This window comes from Cygnus atratus, chromosome Z (assembly GCF_013377495.2).
Source record: "Cygnus atratus isolate AKBS03 ecotype Queensland, Australia chromosome Z, CAtr_DNAZoo_HiC_assembly, whole genome shotgun sequence".
NCBI lineage: Eukaryota > Metazoa > Chordata > Aves > Anseriformes > Anatidae > Cygnus > Cygnus atratus.
Genome location: NC_066396.1, coordinates 53,816,115 through 53,836,595, shown reverse-complemented (window position 1 = coordinate 53,836,595; position 20,481 = coordinate 53,816,115). Strand labels below are relative to the sequence as shown.

The following is a 20,481-nucleotide window of genomic DNA, read 5'->3' as shown; positions in this document are numbered from 1 at the left end:
ACATTCAATTAATCATTCCCAAGTCAAATCTGTTTTGCCTGCGACAGTAATTGCTACGTGACCTTTGTCTTTATAATTCAACCCATGAGATTTTTCATCTTTTCTCCTACTGTCCCCCTGAGGAGAGAGAGCAAGAGCACCATTCTGGGTATCTGGTAATCAGCCAAAGTTAACTTTCAGTCTCAGGGCACTTTCTTGCAAATGAAGGGAAATAAATCCTAGACAGTGAAGAAATTTTATAAATCACTGCCCTCTGAGAAGGGACAGTAATATGTTTTCAAAGTACAACCATTGGTAGACATATAGGGGTCAAGTTTTCTGTTTTTATTTGAAATACTGAGTTTCAATATCAAATTTTAACCATGTACACCCCCTTCACAAATGCTGCCATCTTTCTAAGAATGCCTGTCCAGGTCTGTAATTTTTAAGTTAGCATGATGTTCCCACCCTCTTGCTTTTAAGTGATGGATAAAAAGTTAGCTCTATAAATTCTACTTTTGTGAATTTGAGTATTGGCTAACAGCACAAACAGCAAGACCATGTACACGCCCCTTTTCTTTGAAAATCAAATTTAAAAAGCAACACATTCGGCTCTGCCACCTCATTTTTGTAAAAGCATGTTTCCTTAAAGAATGAGCATGCTTAAAAAATCCATTTAGTAACACTTAAGACATAACATGCTCAAGATGGAGCTAAGGGAAGACCCAACATATTACAAAATTTTGTTTAATGGTAAATAGATTTTAGAATAAACACACGAGGAATAGGCTTCACCAAGAACACTCAGAAATCAAATGAAGCAAATAGGATTAGAGTATTACATAATGTATTCCGTGAGTATATTATCAGGTCAAGAAGGTCCAAGCTAGCCTCCGACTGCATTTTAAGATCTGGCTGTACACTGATTTCCTTGAACCACTCACTCCTTTTCAAAGGCTTTCAGAAAAACTAATATCTGAATACACTCAAAATAGTATTGTCATCTAGACAGAATGTTTGCAAGTGTTTGTGTACCATCATTTTAAGAGCTCTCAGAGGAAAATTCAGCTCTTAAAAGTTTAGCAATGCTAGAAATAAATATTAGAATCACATTATATAGGAAATCCTTGCAACTTGGTACACGTGTATCTGTGTCCCCAGAACAGAGAGCTAATTAAAACAGTCACAACAAGTGGATCTATTAAGACACTAATCCACCCTGACTAAGCCAAAAGACAAAATACACAAAGCAGCAGAAACTGCTGAGAAACAGAACACCAGAAGTGCACTTACCTAAATTCAAGAAATCTGAACTAGAAGACAGAACTGAATTACTTGTGGGAATAAATGTATTAGGAGTAGATGTTGCAGTTGGATTCAGCATGCCTCTAAAGAAGTCTGCACTAGGTAGGGACAGATTCTCAGAACTTGATGACATTGTGAACGGGTCGAACGGATCAGCTAAAAAAGAAGCAGAAAATAAAATTATGACAAATTTTAGAAAAAAGTACAAAACATTACTACTCCAGGGACAAAGACAAAAGCAGAGTTTATGTTGGCAAAATAAGCACCTCTGAGTTTTTGTGGCAAACAATCACCATTCTGTCTTTGCCTCTAGAGGCTGGTACTTTCATGTTGGTATAGAAAGTTTCTCAGCCATACACAGTAAAAACAGCTATGTCCTCAAACATGAATCCTTAGCAAAGCTGCATATATTCAATCATATTATTACTTTCCTCCATGCAACACATACCTTAAATTTGAGTGATCAGTTGCATATAAACAAAAAAATTACATTTGTTAAAAAGTGATCTCTAATGCCAAGCCTCTAAAGAATTTAAACGAAGTAGACTATTAAACTACTGAAACAGTCAAGAAAAGCATTCATACTACCGCTTTGACTTGAAGGCATTGCTGACTCTAGGGTAGAAAGTGTGTCAATTCAAGAATAAAAGCCAAAAGGAAGCAAGACTTTCAACAGGTCTTTAGTGATCGCAGTAAAGAAAAAACTAATTGGAAGAGTATTTATATATAGCATGGGATAACATGTGACAGTTGGGTGAATCATGGCTCGAGATCTTCCTGTTACTGCTGCCCTCTAGGGTCAAAATTCTTAGGAGCCCAGGGACTCCAGCCAGATTCTCTCAGAAGCTGAAGAGGAATAATCTTCCCATGGTGCTCTAATGCTTCCTGAGGTGATCACATTTCTCAGGACTCGGTAACAGTTCAAAAAACAAATGTTGAGTTCTCGTGTACAAACTATCTTATTGCAGCACAGCACATACACAAAACCTCAGGTACAAGTTTGATGTGCAAGGTGAAACTCAAGCGGGTGTATATTCTCACTTGTGTAATAGTATTCAAAGGTAGAATGATATATATAAATTACCACTGCTCACATTTTTTGGAGTTGATATAAAAAAGCTTTTCATAGACTTCTGCCTATGTTTAAACAGGTAAATTAAGTGATTTGTCATTGACCATAGTAACAGTTCAAGAGTGAATTACTTCAGAAGAAATATTTGAAGTCACCTAAAAGCCCTAAAAACACATTTTACCTTTGTGCAAATAAGCTAAAGCTTGTAATAGTTACCCTGATTGACTAATATTCCTAAAACTCTTACTGCACATTCCGACAAAACATTACTATTACCAAAAGTTTAGTCCCATGCTGAAGTGATAACAATGTACTGGAAAGACCTCTACATTAAAAAACATTGTTTTAAATACAAAGTAGGTAGAGTTAACATGCTCCTTTCAGATATAAACTTGACATCAACATCAGTAAAAGCAGCAACAGCTTTTAGCAGTAGCATTATCACACTGTTTTCAACAGTAATCTACAGGATTTCCAGTTGCCTATCAGTCTTATCTGATTAGCACTCAAAAAATAACACACAGCCTTTTGACCTACGCAGCACAGCTATACACTACATCTAGTGTAATTGCTCTACATAAAGTGAATGAATGCAAACAATTACTACAATTCTCAGCCTAAGCAAGAGCAGCTATTTACATATGGATCTAGAAAAGGATCTAGATCATGTAACATCTGCATTGGAAAGTTATGGATTCTTTAAGAATGGTGAATTTGCTTTCAACTTGAAACCTGATACTTTTCTGTTTACATGGTTTACAACTAATAGGATATTGGCAACATAAAACACACAGATAATGTACATCAATTTGTCTGCTTCATGCATTAAAAATACCTTTCTATTCAGATTCTTGCCATAGACCAACATGTCTTCAGCGTACGTATCAAACACGTTAGTTGTGTTCCAACCACAACAGAGATAACAGTTTTTACCTGGTGGCCAGCTGAAGAGTACTGAGATTAACTTTACATACCTGATGCTGAAGACATCTTAGTAGCAGCTGAACACTGAGACTGACTGCTGAGAAAGAAAGATGTTCCTTGTCCAAGAAGATCTCCAGTGGACTCTTCTGGGATCTGTGATGCACTACCCACAAACAGATTGTTCAACAAGTCTGCATTACTTGTTGAAGAGCTTGTTTCTGAGATAGGTTGTTCCGGTTCTGGTGAAATATCAGAGTTCAGTCCCAGTAAATCTACATTCTCTTCAGTGAGAGGTTTTTGTAACAATGCAGATGGAGCTTCAAAACTGACTGCAAAAGGCAACTCTCCTTCCTGAGCACCAGGGTCCCTCTCAACAACAGTTACTGCCCCTTCTTCACCTGGAAATGCAGGGAATTCCTCATCTGAAGGATCACTCTCTTCTCGCTCATTAGATAGTTGAGCATGATCATTTTTGGATGAATTATTGTCTACTCCACTTTCTGGACTTTTTCCTTCTTAAAAAAACAACAAAATGTAACAGCAACAGATTAACAGAATTCTGCCAACAAAAATGTCAGGCTTATTGATTTCATATGGTTTCTGCAATCCTTAAACAAAGCTCACTGAAGAGGTGATGGAAATGAAAACTGTTGGGTACCACCTCCTCGCACAGGGCAGGCAAAGGGGCATCTAACATTCTACTAGTTCAGATTAGATAAGTTAACAGAGGAGTTCTCCAGCTACAAAGCATTAGAATAAGAAAACTATGATGCATGCTCAGAAAAATGAGAAATAACTCTACCATACTTGCTACTCTAAAAGAGTATTACACATGCTTTCTAAAGAGAATTACACATGCTTTCAAAATGGCACTGACTTAGACAATCTCAACTCAGGACGTCATACCACTTATGTCTTAGAAAATTATTCAGTAACTGTTGCTCAACTCTACGACAACAAACAATGGCAGCAGCATCAGTTACTGTGATGTTTGCCAACAGAGCAGAGTTCAGAAATAGGACTTACACATGCACTATAAAGTTACATTTTCTCAGTCCATACATGATGATCTAGACCCCACTGGCTAGTCTATGTTTCTTCTGTTTCTCAGCCAGGCCTAAGTGGGGTTGTCAGAATATAAATACTCCCTTGAAGACCTTTAAGTTTAAAATTGTTAAATGCTGAACTGCATTTTTCGTTGTAAGTTATGAGCAATACAAAAAACACATTAGTATTTAACCAAATGAAGTTCGATTAACACTTGCTAACATGTTAACATGCAGAGTTCACTCTTTAAATAGCTTTTGCTCATGGCCTGGCAGCATAGTGAGTTTCACTGAATAAGGGGGTATAAGAAAGAACTATAGTGCTCATTGGAAGGTATACAAGAAAACAGAAACAGTTACTTCAGAGAAAAAATACCTTTCCAATCCAGAGAATGAAAGAAGTTACTTGCATCAGTACCACTGCTATGTGACGATTCTGTCTCAGCTGGGACACTTTCTGAAGACTGCTCCAGTTGGGATGCTTCCGCTTCATATTGTGCTGTTGAACCTGGCTGTCTAGGCAGCTCTGGTTTCCCTAAAAAAAGATAGATTTATAATTTATAAGCCAGAACCCTTAGAGAGAAGCTTCTAAAACTCAGTCTTGGTCACAGCAGCTGGTACTTGACTGCTATAGTGAGACAACTGTCCTGAAGTACTATTCCACAAAGGCAAAATCTCCCAGGTTTGAAGCTGTCATTACTAAGCCTGCTTCAACTGCAAAGGCTCATAAGACTCTATTTTAAACTGCATCATTAATATATCAGACTCACAACAAAACACTCAAGTATCCTATTTACATTTTTTAAAAATAGATTTTTTTAGCTACATGTGCTCAACAGCTCACTTGTACCACCTATCCCCTAAAACAGGCAAGAGCTATGAACAACACCTGCAATAACTTATATAAGGAACAGAACCTCAAAAAAGAGCAAATGCAGATATAGAAAAAAAGAGTATAAAGCTAGAGAATAATACGGAATTGTTAACAAGCATCTCAAAGATGTTAAGTGTAACAAAGATGTTAAGTAATACACTGTGTTGCTATCAACTTCTCCTTACAATGCTTATTTGACTGAGATCAGACGTTAAATGACTCTTGTCCTTCATACAATGCAAATTTTTTGAAATTATATTTCCAAAAAACGCCTTTAAAATTTTTCTTAACTAAAAGGAATATCAGAAACTAAGCAGAATACATCCTCAACCGCTAAGTTATTAGAAACTTCATCAGGTTCTCTAGTTCAAGAGATTCATTACCGAATTTTGACAAAACCTCTTGTTGTTCCTCTCGGGTAGAGAAAAGAATCTTGGGATTCAGTCCCTTTATATTCATGTTATCCCACGGTGGCTGCTCACAGCTAGGTCTGTCTCTGGGCTCCACCTCCACTTCCAGATTGACTTGAAATAAATCAGGATACTTCTCTTGAATGTCACAGGCATCAAGATCATACCTGCAAAAGTGTATGCAAGTAAATTCTTAAGACTATGGGCTAACTAGATTAAATTATAGTAGCTCATGACAGAACTTCAAGGCACTAAAGTATAAGGCTTAAAGTATGCTGTATTTGTTTACATTTTTCATAGATCTTCAACAGGTAGTACTTAGGTAAGGAAAATATTTATTGCATTTATTCAATTTATTGAAAATTTATTGAAGAAAGCCTTTCCTCATCTGTTAGTTTGGCAACTTAAACAGTTTGAAAGAAAATTCCTTCAAATTCCCTACAAAAAGGTGTCAACATACTTAGCAAATTTCACTGTGGTGGCATTTCGGGGCACAAAACCTGTGTGGAACTGAATCTGAAACATCTTCATAGAAGCCATCTGTTGGAAACAAGAAACACAGGGAAACTGCATAAATACGCATAAGTAGTATGCGCCGTGTTCTGCCTTTAATATAAAGCAAAGTATTTCCAGTATTGAAGTGTTCATTTTTCCGCCTTGCATACTTTACCTAGAGCGTTTTAAATACAGACTAAGACAGAATGTAGACAAACCTAGCATTAACAGAAAGAAAGCAAAAGCCCTTGGACCAGATAGTACTCTCAGTACTAACCTCATACTATTAAAGTCTGCCAAATATTTCCAGACCCTGTTGTAAAGGTTTAAATGCCATGACCTTTGTTACTTTTCAGCATAACATATTCAGAAAAACTCATCATGCAATATGCTAATCTAGAAATAGGAGCTACCTAGAAATAGGAACCCATCATAGAAGTCCATTCAGTACAGCTGTAAAAGTAACATATTGAAGGCTGTTTTTCCAAATTATTACAACCATTCAACTTACCCCCCCACGGCTTCTTCCACTGACAGAAAAGCTACTTCCCCCTACTTGATCAGCAAACAAGAATCAACAAAAATGCTACCATAAAAGATCCATGTAGCTCCTCATCTTACACAAATCCAAAATACAGCAAACTGATAAACCCACTGTATATTTGCTCCCTGGCTTTAATTACAGCACATGTAGAATATTCATGCCTGTCCTTATAATGCAAGTGATACATAGTCTAATAAGACAATTCTGACAGCTTTTCTTATAATCATAGAATGGCTCAGGTTGGAAAGGACATTAAAGACCATCTAGTTCCAATCCCTATGCCGTGGGTGGGGATGCCACCAACTGGATTAGGCTGCCCAGGGCCTCATCCAACCTGACCTTGAACAGCTCCAGGGATGGGGCATCCACAGCTTCTCTGGGCAACCTGTGCCAGGGCCTCACCATTCTCAGAATAAAGAATTTCTTCCTAACATCTAATCTAAATATACCCTCCTTTAGTTTAGTTCTGCCTTGTCCTGTCACTATCTGCCCAAGTAAAAAGTTGCTCTCCCTCTTTTTTGTAAAACCCCTTTAAGTATTGCAAGGCTGCAGCGAGGTCTCCCTCAGCCTTCTCTTCTCCAGGCTGAACAACCCCAACTCCCTCAGCCCTTCTTCAAAGGAGAGGTGCTTCAGCCCTCTGATCATCCTTGTGGCCCTCCTCCAGACCCACTCTAACAGGTCCATGTACTTCTTGTGCTGGAGGTCCCAGACCTGGATGCAGCACTCCAGGTGGGGCCTCAAGAGGGCAGAGACGAGGCGTACAATCACCTCCCTTGTCAGCCCGCTGGCCACCCCTCTGTTGATGCAGCCGAGGACACAGTTGGCCTTCTGGGCTGCAAGCACAAACTGCTGGCTCATGTTGAGCTTTTCACCCACCAGAACCCCCAAGTCCTTCTCCACAGGGCTGCTCTCAATGAGTTCTTCTCAAAGGCATGATGTTTTCCATGGTGAAGCCATGCTGGCTGTCTTGGATCACCTCCTTGTCCTGCATGTGCCTTGACATTGCTTCCAGGAGAATCTTTTCCATGATCTTACCAGGCACACAAGTCACTGTCTTGCCAGGCTCACTGGTCTGTAGTTCCCCCAGGTGATCCTTTCTACCCTTGTTAAAAATGGGAGTGATGTTTCCCTTTTTCCAGTCACCAGGGACTTCACCTGACTGCCAGGACTTTCCAAATATGATTGAAAGAGGCTTGGCAGCTCCACCAGCCAGTTCCCTCAGGACCCTGGGATGCATGGCACCAGGCCCACAGACCTGTACCTGTCCTGTTTCATCAGGTGGTCTCCAACCTGCTCTTCACTTACAGTGGGAGGGACTTTGCTCCCCCAGCCTCTATCTACAGGTTCAGGGAAACGAGACATAGGAAGCCTGACTGACTGTCAGTGAAGACTGAGGAAAACAACTTGCCGAGTACCTCAGCCTTCTCCATGTCTGTGGTTACCAGTTCTCCCTTCTTATCCATCAGAGAGAGTAAGCCCTCCTTGGTCTTTCTTTTCTGGCCAATGTGTCCGAATGCTGCACTGCAAAGTCTATAAGCTTTGTATAACCCAGTTCTAGTGCATAACCTCTTTAAATACATCTTAACAATACAGCTTTGAGCATATCTTGAAAACAACTGCTTTGTTCCTGATGTGCTTGAGTTATCTTGTAAACTTCCCTCCACTAAACACTTTGTGGCATACAAAAAGATACAAAAATCAGCTTTGCCTGAAATTCCCTTTGTATACACAAACTTGGTATCCATGTTTTCCAACATCTTCCACATTTTCCTATTGTTATGTGCATCTGATTTCAAGATTCCCCTAACACCTCTTAAAGCCAAAATTTCATTTACACTTTGCTAGTGTCACAGGCGTGAAGTTACAAATCCTGCCAGGTGAGAATCATGACGACACAAAGATGCAAAAATTTTTCCCAGTAGGTGGACCACTTGACACTTACCTGAGCAGAGATCTCACTCCATGTTAAATTTGACTTCAAAAGTTCTGCCCACCACTGATCGCTAAGAACTTCTGGTCAAGGCAGCTTAGCAACAAGCACCAGGAAAGGAATTAAGAGGCAGTTTCTCTGATCCACCCAGCCCTATCCTGAACTACATATGAAAACCTGAACACCCTATCAGATAAGTTTTCTTAATCCCTTGTTATGCAAGACATTTCCTAGAAGATAAACTAAATCCTCTCTCAAATCAACTGTAAACAAGTGGAAGACATTCACAACACACGGCTCTAGGCACCCAACAGCAAAATTGAAATGCAATGGCTGATCTCAGTAGAGTTCTGCAGAGAGCTTCAGGGAGCAATTTACAGCATGTAGAACTAAGAACACATTGAATATTGTTTCATTAAAGCACCAAACCAGTATCATTACATACACTGTTGATATACCATGTGTTACAGCAGACAGATGAGAAAATTCTAATCTTTCTCGGTTAATGGATAAATACCAGAGAAACCAGGTGTTAACCTTACAGTCAGTGAAACTGACACTGAGATTGCACAAGGAGAACACATTATTTCTCAGTCTTGGATCTCTGCAACATACAATTTCATACTCAACTTTCTATGCAAAGTAAAAAATGTAGGGAGAACATCTACTTCAGTAATAGCAGATATGTATGAATACGTATTTTTGCTGCAAATGTCTGGAATCTGTAGTACTGTCTGAAGAACCTCTGGATCAATTTTCACAATACTGCAAGTTATCTAAACCTTGCTCTGTGTCATCCTATCTTTTACATAGACCTCCAGGTTTATTTACCTAGACCTCTGGGTTTAATTTGGGTCACACCACAAGACGGGGACCCAAAATTCATTTATAGGAATTTGGAGACAGACAGACTTGGCAAACTTGTGATTCCAATACATTAGGGTTTGCTTTTTTTTTTTTTAATTAAAAATGAAATGTGCATTCTCCCTGGGAGAAAAAAAGACCAGTAAGAAAATTGGCTACAACACTCAAACTTGCTTAGAAACAAGGTACAACAGCACATGCATTTTTTTTAATTTTATTTAAGACTGTTTAGTGCAGGCAGTCCCTGGAATACCACTTTTGCACTGAGTAGCATTTTTCTGTTCATTTTGGTTTACTTATACTAAACTAAGAAGTTCTGGCCTGTTGTGCAACTTAATGGATGAGATCAAACAAATTGAAAAATTATCTAAAGGCTCTCCACACAAATATAGTTACTATCACTATAGGAGTAATTTCCAGAAATGCTTACCAAAGCATCTCCATGTAGAGCATGAAGTAAATGGACACATATATCAGGCCTGAAGCAACTGGATTCCCAAGTACATGAACACAAACATTTATTTGAACACAGAACAATAAATATACCCACGTACTTAATGAGATTCCAAATACAATTACAATAGAAACTACATCTAGAAGCAAGCCATTCATGCAGGTTGTTAAATGAATTATTACCTTGGCTTGTAGTCGGCCTCCAAGCGTTGACCGGGCATGATAGATCACAATGAGAATATCTCCTTGAACTGTTATACCTAATGGAATTACTGCTTTACCATCTTCAATTTTGAATTCCCTGAAGAAAAAGCATATCCACATTTGCACTATATTTTTCTGAAGCTAGATTTCCTTATACTTAGTTTGCTTTCCCCAAGCCCTTCAATATCAACCCATAAAATTCCACTGTAAATTCTTAACTATGAATGAAGGAATACACTCTAAGTGATTAAAACTTAAAAATTGCTCTTACAAAAGCAAGTAGCTGACAAGCAGCAGTTGCTAAAAGCAGAGCTACAGATACATTTAGACTCATAACTCTCAAATCAAATATAGGAGAAATATGCTTCTTAGGAACTGCTATAAAAATGCAAGAGCACAATCAGAACAGTGGCCAACAGACAGGGTATTATGAAAGCTATTCCAAAGAAAGGTGAAGAGAAACTGTAGTTGCACTGTTACACGATACTGCTAACCAATACATTAGGATCCCCACTGAGATAAAGTGGTCCAAAAGAAGAGGATAACATTTTAACACTCTGTAGCTGTATCTGTTCCTCCCTCTCCAATTTCATAACAACTTTTTACTGGACTTGGGTTTAATAAGAAATCTGGAAGGACTTGGGCATTCCTACCTTACCTCCACTTGTAACTGCCAGATAGAACTGCTAGTATGATTTATAGTTGCAGCATTGCATTACATCAGCAGGCACCAGAGTTACATCGGGGCTACCAGAATTAAGTGCTTTCCTTACAGCTATCACAGCTGGTGGATCCTTACTGTTTTTCACAACTGCATCATGAAGTTCAGTTTTAGTGGTGTTAGTACACCACCCCAACTACATGTACAGCAGAGATCAGTCTTCCTAGTTTCATGCTACTCCATGTGGTATGAAGGTCTTGTTTAACTTTGCTTCCCAAAGCCCACAGTGCAATATACCACTCCAGTGATCCACTCTTTCTGTGCAGACACCTTCAAACTCCTTTTTAATCACTTGGTCTCTTCCCCATGATTTACCTTTCAGGATTAACTAAAATGGGATAGAGGAGCTTTTCCATGTATTTAAGCAGCTCTCTGCTCAGCCAGCCCCAAAATCATATTTTCTCCTCATAGTAAAGACTTCATATTTAAGTTACTAAAGAAAAATTTAATATGCAGTTTTCATAACCTACACTTACTTCATTTTGTCATATTCCTGGGAGGTAGTGGTTACTCTTTCATCCCCAACATACACTTCACAAAAAGGCCTGCAGCCATTACGCTGCTTACTGAAAAGAGGAACTGGAGTCATGATGATTGATTTAATAAGGATTGGCTTGCTGTGAGGAATAATGGGTTCTTCAGCCATCATGTCACACATGTATTCGATATACCTGTTAAAACCAAAAGGTACTTGTTAGGTCAGGGAACAAAATCCTAAAAACAGGTGCACACAAGTTACTTTTGTAAATACCCAGCCACCAAGCAATAACACATGGTAATAGAAGTGGAAACATGTAACAGCACTTCTGGGAAACAGATTTTTCCATTTGATAGAATTTGACAAAAGGAGAACAAAATAGAAACGTGAGGAAATACTTATGATACTTAACTGGTCTTTCTAAGGACAGCAACACAATTTCTGCAGGAAAATCTAATAGCTCCACCAGAACAGAAAAATATACTGTTCAGAGAACTGAATACAGTACCATATATGAAATCATCTGTGCCTGTGTTTCACCTTCCAGACAATGCTAACCTCTGCCTCAGGTCCATAGCTTTACATTTATTCACTTGTAAAACAAGCTAGCTGCTCTTTCCAAAAGCCTCAGCTACAACACGCCACTAAGAGAACTGCTTACTGATATTTCACACAAAATGGATTAAAGTTACAGCAGTTCTGAAGCTAGTAACTTAAAGCTTCCTAACAGCACTTTACACATCAGGCTACCTTTAAGTTTATCCTCTTTGATGACCTACCCCATACAGCACCCATTAAATATACCCAGAATAAATCTGTAGAACTTCATAACCTGTCAGTTACTCTTCACTAATCCTTACTTCTCACCTTTCTAAATTTAATCCTTGTTTTTTTGTAGGAAAAACATTTAATACCACTGTCACTAGCTCTGGAGACTTAATTGTTACAAGATCTATAAAATTAATTCAAATAACTAGTTTCATACATTCTGACAAATATTTCAAAGTCATCTGCATGCACTCCTTTAAAAAACAGAAGGCATTTTTATCTGAACAAGAGATTATTACTCTTCCCAACAGAAATTGCTTTGGTCTGACACAGTAAAACTTGCCGCGTAGTAAACTAACATGCACATGGAATATGTCTTCTATATGTGGAAGAGGATTTTGTAGTAAAGATAGCATTCAAAAGCACTGCATACCGTTGTTTTCATTCCTAACACTGCTTCACTACATATCATATTTGATTCAGTTGTGATAACATCATGAGTAATTAAGGTCTCACAAACTACTCACAGAACTACTTTATCTACTTACAATACACCTGTTTTTCCAAGTATTTTGCTGTTTTAACACAGACACTGTTGAAATAATTTATCCTAAAAAGGACCCTGTAAAAATAGTAGCATATTCACAATTGCACAAATATTTGCTTCAATAGTACCCTACAAACAGACTGATACCATACCTTTTATGAGAAGGCCAAATGCCAGGAGGACATCGTTTTATACTGAACATATAAACCGCAGCCTCAGCAGTAGTGAAGAGACGACAGAAACATAGAAAAGAACAAACTACAACAGCAGACGCGGCTCTTCCATCCTACAAGAAAATTGTAATTTTGTTATTAAACCTAGTGGAAAAATCATTACAGAAGTTACTGAAGAACATACTACCTGTGTGTTCTACATAAAGCAGCTCTAGTTCTGGTGTGATCATTTGATTTTTCACACAATACAAACTATTCTGTAGACTATCTGCTTGCTCAAACATGAATAAATTATTGCTTTAGCTTACTGCTGTTTAAAATTCAGTTTGATATTTATTACCTTACTATCACTAACATCTGTTTTAATGTCTGTTTCCTGGCCTTAACCAAGTTCAGTGCTATTTTAGGTCAATAACCATGGGCTTCTGCTACAGGAGCAGTTCTAAGAACTGAGCCATACTATATTCTATAGCTGTTTGACTAAAACTGCCTGAGATTAATACTTGTCAATGAACTAAGAGAAGGGAAGGAAAAAAATGAATCCATCTGCAGGAACTACTTCTACACACATCCTGTATTCCTCCCTACAAAACAAAATACTGAATATTCAGAAGTTAGAAGGTAACAGCTAACAGAATAGGACCTTAGGCTTTTATTGTTTTTTTGTTTGTTTGTTTTATCAGCAAGCATAGAATAGATTTTTCCGTAGTCATTTGGCGTGTATGTGTAGAAATGGGGAAAAAGGAAATGTTCCTCCTCAAATTCCTTTAACAGTCATCTCCTTCAAATCTAGGCATCTCTATTCTAGCTGTTGCCTAGCTCAATGAAAAGGTCTACCAGCATCAGAAGAGCTAGGTCTTTACAGAGCAATTCAGCAACTGATTTTTTTTTTACTGCTGATGTAACTAACAAGCCCTAATTAAGGGCAACATGCACTAACAATGAAATTGGCTTTGTTTTGGGCATTGGACAGAGCCCAGTGATCTCCAGAAGTCACTTCCAACCAAAGCTAGCCTTTGGTTAGCTATTATGATTCTGTAGGGTGGACCATGCCTTTCAGTCAAGTTTCACACACATGAACAAAACTATAGTCCCTACCCCTAGAAGCCTAGACTTAGGACAAAACATTAATGAGCACAAGGGAAATAAAAACCAACACCAATCAACAGGACAAGCAGTGAGTTACGTACACTATCATTACAAAGCCACTTCCAAATATGTGTCTCACTGAGGGGAAAAAGTCATTGTACAAACAGGTTGAACGAGCAAAACACAGCAAACCCTTTGCACTCATGTCATGAAGTCAGAGGACAAAAACATGACAAGACTTAACAGGCTACAACATAAACAGAATTACAATATTCAAAATTTAAAAAAGTCTTGCTCATTAATAACCAAATCTGGTGACAGATCCTTCCACTTCAGAAAGAAGCTTGATAACTTGCAAGCTTGATAACTTGCAGAAAGGAAGCAAAAGAAACTTCTCATACAGAGATAAGACACTAAGAACTTCAGTTTTTCCTTGTCTGTTTTTACGGGATGATATGCCTTGGATATGGAGAAAAACAATTCTTCAGCCTAAGCAATCATTAAGGCAGCAATAAAAAACAACCAGAAAAGACTAGATTTTAAAGGTAAAATTTTTCTCAAAGCCTTAAAAAGACCGATGAGACTTGTTACTGAATTATTCTGATTAGAAATATAACCTTAATAAAGTAAAATAAACATAGCTTATAAACATAGTACGTGTAAGTATTTTAACTGGTTTTATTTAAACACAGGTGAAACACAGTTATTTAAAGGAACACTTAAGAATGCTTGAGGAGCTGCAGCATGTTGAGGCAATTTCCAGGTAGATGAACACAAGACACATTGCAGTTATCATCCACTTCTACTGGGTCCAGTGTATGCTCCTCATCACACCTGGCATGCAGGCATATTGCTACAAGCCTCCCTCACACCTGAAGAATGGAAGTGACTTAAGACACCTTAAAGGAAATGCTTCAAGAGAAAGGTATTACAAAAATTGATGCCAACTTACCACATCTGCTGCTTACCTTCTTGACTAGCAATTACATTGTGACTGAGATACGAAAGTATCACTTTAATACAGAACCAGATTTCTAAACTCACAGTAGCACTGAAAATCCCATCACTTTTCCGGGGTCATGCATTAATTGAATTCTTACTTGCAAAGTTCTGTTTAAGGCAGTATACCTAACAAACCCTGTTTTAGACTCTGATAGCAAAATACCATACACTGTACCATTTTAAGGACTGGTTTTGAGTACTTTCCTGCAACAACTGTCGTGTTTTTATTGCACAGGAAAAGCATATGAAATACTGACGTAATTTTCATATGCAAACATGACAGTAACCTCATGTTTTCAAATCTTGAGCATATGAACTATTCTTTAAAATTATTTCTCTCCCACGTTTGACATGAGAGGTTGCTTTTTATCAGTTCACTTGCTTTTTTGAGGGCTATATCAAAGTTAGCGATACATTAAATAACACTGGAATTTACAAGGCAATAGGCTGCCAGCAAAAGCAGGATCCACCAAAGTCCCACAGTAGGTTTCTGCAATTCTGCAGATAATTACATTCCAAGTGCACAGTAGCGGGAAAAGCAGTTTACACCCAGCCGCTACTTACAACATAAGAGTGCTCCATCAAAATAGTAGAGTGAAATATAGAGCAAACACTAAGATGGCAGAAAACATGTTTTCTCCCGAAGGCTATTTTGCCTTAATCCCTCCTATATAATGCCTTCTATATTACATGCAATGTTGAGATTTAACCCGACCGGCAGCTAAGCACCATGTAGCTGTTCACTCACCCTCCCCCCTCCCTGTCTGGGATAGGGGAGAGAATCAGAAGAAAATGGAGCCTGCGGGTTGAGATAAAGACAGTTTCTTAAGACAGAAAAGAAAGGAAAATAATAATAGCACTACTACTACTACTGTGTACAAAAGTGATGCACATTGCAATTGCTCACCACCTGCTGGTCAAGGTCCAGTTGATCCTCAAGCAGCCAGTACCCCCCAGCCCTAGCCAGCCACCCCTATATATTTTTCAGCATGACATCATATGGTATGGGACACCTCTTTGGCCAGTCCGGGTCAGCTGTCCTGGGTCTGTCCCCTCCCAGCTCCCGCTGCACCCCTAGCCTGCCCGCTGTCAGGACAGAGCAAGAAGCTGAAAAGTCCTTGGCTTAGTGTAAGCACTGCTCTGCAACAATTAAAACATCAGCATGTTATCAACCTTATTCTCATCCTAAATCCAAAACACAGCACCATACCAGCTACTAGGAAGGAAATAACTTTATCCTAGCTGAAGCCAGGACAGCAAGGAAGAGCTACATCATCCTTCTAAGTGCCTAAAGAGAAAATTTATGGAAAGAATTTTTCTTAATACATAGCAAGATGGAATTCCCTCCAGGCCCTACAGTGAGGAAAACCAGTGATATTCATGAACTGTGTGACCCCAGTATCCTTAATCACAACCTAAAGTTGGATTGAGCAAAACAGAATCACAGAATCACAGAATTGTCTGGGTTGGAAGAGACCTCCAAGATCACCTAGTCCAACCTCTGACCTAACACTAACAAGTCCTCCACTAAACCATATCACTAAGTTCAACATCTAACACTTGGGAGAAACCAATTACTTACAAGGCAGTGCACAATGCAAACATTTTTCTGATCTTGTTTCAGCCATAAATGCATGTTCTTGCATATACTGTAGAGATTCTGAAGATTTGGTGCTCGCCTTGCTGGCCAGCCACATTCAGAAACCTGCAATGAGAGATACAGCCAAAATGAGAAACATGACATATATGTCATATGACATATGTATAAAAGGAAATTTTGCACTTCAATGCCACCTCTGTGCAGAAATTAAGCAACATGCCCCTCCCAAAAATACTGTTGCACACTACAAGCATCACATTATAGGATCAAACACAGCAGACCTGTGGTCTGTTCTACGTTCTGCTGCACTAGAAGTATCAACAACAGGTTTTTTTTCTCTGAGAAAACTTCAGATAGTAAAAGCTTCCAACCTGAGTAGTGCACATTTTTAAGTAAAAGATTAAATTCAGTATGTTTTTACTTGTGTCCTTTACTCAAAGAGCCTCAACAGTTCAGTAATACTCCTTCTGCAATTAGTTTTACAAAAGAATGCCAAATAATCGCTTCACTGCTGAGCCTCTGTATTCTTAAAGCCATCTGTCTGGTAAGAACACAGTACATGAGAAGCCTGATCCGTGAGAACTTGCAACTCAAAGAGCAAATGTTCTATCAGGACCAGGTGAACAACTTACAAAGCAACCTTTTTCTTTTTAGACAGGGCTGAAAATGAAGGTGAAAGACCAAGTTCACTATCAGCCACATGTGTTCTCAAATAGAGTTCAAGGGTTACTCAGATTAATTACCAGAACTATCATAAGAAGTTCTCAATGAGATGCCAAGCTCAGGAAAAAAGGCTGCAAGAGATAATCTGACATAGGAAGCCTTCTATAAATTAAAATACTAGAGTACAGTGAAAAGCTAAAAAGTTGGCTGTTTCAGAAAGCCTCACTTTGCTAGAGATTTAACATTCTTTTGTTAGTGAAAAGTTTTGCAAAGTCACCACAGACCAAATAAAACTAAAGCAAGTAGCCCTTTATATTCTTGCTCACCACAGGTTTCAACATGGACTTCAGTACATCTCAAATATTACACTATCACTGAAAGAATCATATTGCAGCATTACAGCTATAAACCAGAAAACAAACTGGAAAAGACATTCTAAAAGTTGAAGAAATGACTTTTTTTACTTACAGTTTACTTTCTGCTCAGACACTAGTTTTGCCATGAAATGAAAACCACACAACATTGTCCACTTTCCATTTGGCTGTGTTTGAAGCTCAAAACGTTCTGGTCATTATCAAAATTGAAATTGCCAAAATGTTGTTTTGCTGACACCTTTAAAGACCCACGACCTCCTTTTATAAGATGGAATCAAATTAAAATTCAGATTGCAGTGAACTAGGGATCTCCTGAGGCTCCAACAGCTCAAAGCAGAGTCAGTGGTGAGGTCAGACTGACTTGCTGAGAGCTTTATACAGGCAGGTCTTAAAAATCTCCAGAGACTAAGTGCACAACCTCTCAAAGCAACCTGTTCCAAACATGACTCAAAGTTAGCAGAGAGGATTTCAAAGCTACCACTAACTTTAATCAAGGCTTTTTTAAAAAAAAAGTTAGACATAGTACACAGGAAACCATGTAAGTGTCATTTCATAAATGTTTTAGATGCTGTTCTATTTTGATTGAGTTTAAGGCTTGCCAGAATCATCTTTTGTGACACTGGAGAAGCTTAAGATTCTTTAGCTTCTTACTTGACTGCTCTAGCCCAGCACTGAATAATGAAGTTAAAAAAGTCAGGAAGCATTATTCATCATGTATCTGGATTTCAAAGATGGACAGGGAAAATTTTCCCATCATGAGTTTTAATTCATACAAGATTTTTTTCAAGTAAAACATCTGTTTTTACAGAAGACAATTTTTTGCTTTTTTGTTTGCTTCTTTTTATAGAACTTAAACACTCCTAGCCAACAAAGTGGGCAGAAACACATAGTGTTATGACAAGATACAACATATTATTTCTTTCCAGATACAGTAAAGCAAAACAAAAATCATACAACAAAATCAATGTCACTAAGATAAATGTATACCAGAAAATCTTCAGGCCATCAGAAGATTTAACTGCATTCATATTGCCACTCACAGCATCAAGACATCAGGAATATCAGTGTCTAGGTACCTCAGACCTGCATAACCAAAGAACACCTCCTGGGTAGACAATTTCCCAGTCACAGAATTTATCATTCCGTAAAAAGAGACTGATAGCTTTATCAGAACAAGGAATAAATGAGTTCACTTAAATACATGAGCCTCAGTGGACTTCTCCAGGACCTTTGTGCTAAAATGCATTCCTGAAGTTTTTGCTTTGAAGTACCTGCTCCAAGCAGTAAGTTCCCTGAACTTTTATTATCCTCCATGTTTAACAGTCTTTTTACTAAACCTCATACTGAACCAAATTCAGAGAACGTTGATCCTGAATAGAATCCTCCACCCAAAGAGGTAATAACTGCTTTTCAGGTGTGACATTTAAACTTGTAGACAGTACAAAGTAAGGATACAAATAGGGAAGTGACAAGCGCTGGATAACATACATTAAATGTTTCCCAGCCTGATGAAGTTTGAAGCAAGCTCAGATAACTGAAGCAATGCTAAAGGATGGCTCTGCAGAATAAGGGCCAAAAGGGGTTTCACGTAGCAAATAATGCTTTTAGATCCCCCACTGGGCAGTCAGTATTGTGGGGAAGGGGCGTGATCTCTACACGCAGTGTAGATAAGGTCTAGCACTGGCTACACTAGACAACTCAAAACACAGCAATAACTTACACTGATGAACTAGTTACAGGACAGTTGAAGCATATTTAGGAGCACTGACAGAAGTCAAGAGTTTCATTCAACACCTAGCAAGTTGTCCTCACTACCATGTTACTGAATTGGGGATGTGTCTTCATTTTAGCATCAGAGAAATAGCCAGGAAGGCTACTGAAGGCTCAGCTAAATTTTACCAGTATTTCAGGCAGTAGCAACAAGCAGTCAGCTGGTGATCTCAGGAAAAAGCAACACTCCAGGGCTGGGACACACTGCAGTCAAACAGTATGCAGTGGGACAAGGAGAAAGTCCCATCAGCATTATTTAAAATCAGTCTCCAAAGCAGTACTACTTTTGAAAGAAAAAAAAAACTCTGAATGAGAAGAGATTGAAGTTTTAGTAAGACTGTTATTCTTCATTTAAATCTGAAATATATAAGGGTACCATTACATTTCTTCAAAGATATCACTAGCCTAAGAAATGGACTTGAGTCAGTAAGATTAAAGATTAGCCTTAATTTATAACTTTGAACAGGAACCAAAGACAAGCAGAACACAGGCTACTCTAACCTTATGTTTATACTCTTCTTTTGTCATATTTTTGATTAAGCAGCCTACTTTAACGTATCTCACAGCAGGAAGCTGAAGATATAAATCAAGATACTGTGTTGAAAGACCTGTTATAAAAATACACAAAAATTATACACACCCTATTATGGAATCTTGAAGGCCTGTATGTTCTTGGAGAAAGGTTATACACAGCATAGTGCCCAGGATGTTTAGAGTCCAGACATAACCGCACATCTTCTATGTTATTTTTGATGGCAGACTCTACACCTTCAGCTGGAAAGGACATCACTGAAAACAGAAGGAAGTGAATACTTCACCTTGAGATCTTCGTATACTAAGAACTACCAAATGATTGAGAGAGGTAGCAATCATACCTGCAATTCTGGAAGTGATGTATGATATATCCAAGTCTCCTTTTGCATAACTGAAACAGAACACATTGGAGTTAATACTGGGAAATAGAAGCATTTGAGCCATAAATTCAAAAATTCAGGTCTTAGCCTCCACTCACTACAATGAATAACTTTTCATTTCTTCCATCTGAAGGACCCATCCAGCCTGGCCTTGAACACTTCCAGGGATGAGGCATCCACAGCTTCTCTGGGCAACCTGTTCCAGTGCCTCACCACCCTCTGAACAAAGAATTTCTTCCTTTTATCTAATTTAAATCCACCCTCTTTTAGTTTAAAACTGTT

At 38.4% G+C, this 20,481-nt stretch overlaps 1 protein-coding gene across 3 annotated transcripts in view; it reads right to left on the bottom strand.

Moving 5' to 3' along the window:
• GAK (cyclin G associated kinase) overlaps positions 1-20,481 on the bottom strand; it is a 77,147-nt gene that overhangs the window by 19,106 nt on the left and 37,560 nt on the right. For 2 of the 3 annotated variants that reach the window (XM_035564196.2, XM_035564198.2), the window contains 11 exons: positions 20,161-20,210; positions 19,926-20,074; positions 16,461-16,583; positions 12,767-12,900; positions 11,298-11,492; positions 10,080-10,197; positions 6,071-6,150; positions 5,584-5,777; positions 4,703-4,861; positions 3,331-3,795; positions 1,273-1,440 (listed from right to left, as the gene is read on the bottom strand). In XM_035564196.2, the coding sequence (XP_035420089.1) occupies positions 1,273-1,440; positions 3,331-3,795; positions 4,703-4,861; positions 5,584-5,777; positions 6,071-6,150; positions 10,080-10,197; positions 11,298-11,492; positions 12,767-12,900; positions 16,461-16,583; positions 19,926-20,074; positions 20,161-20,210 (1,835 nt within the window). The remainder of the gene's footprint in view (positions 1-1,272; positions 1,441-3,330; positions 3,796-4,702; positions 4,862-5,583; positions 5,778-6,070; positions 6,151-10,079; positions 10,198-11,297; positions 11,493-12,766; positions 12,901-16,460; positions 16,584-19,925; positions 20,075-20,160; positions 20,211-20,481) is intronic. The other variant, XM_035564197.2, reaches the window with a different exon arrangement.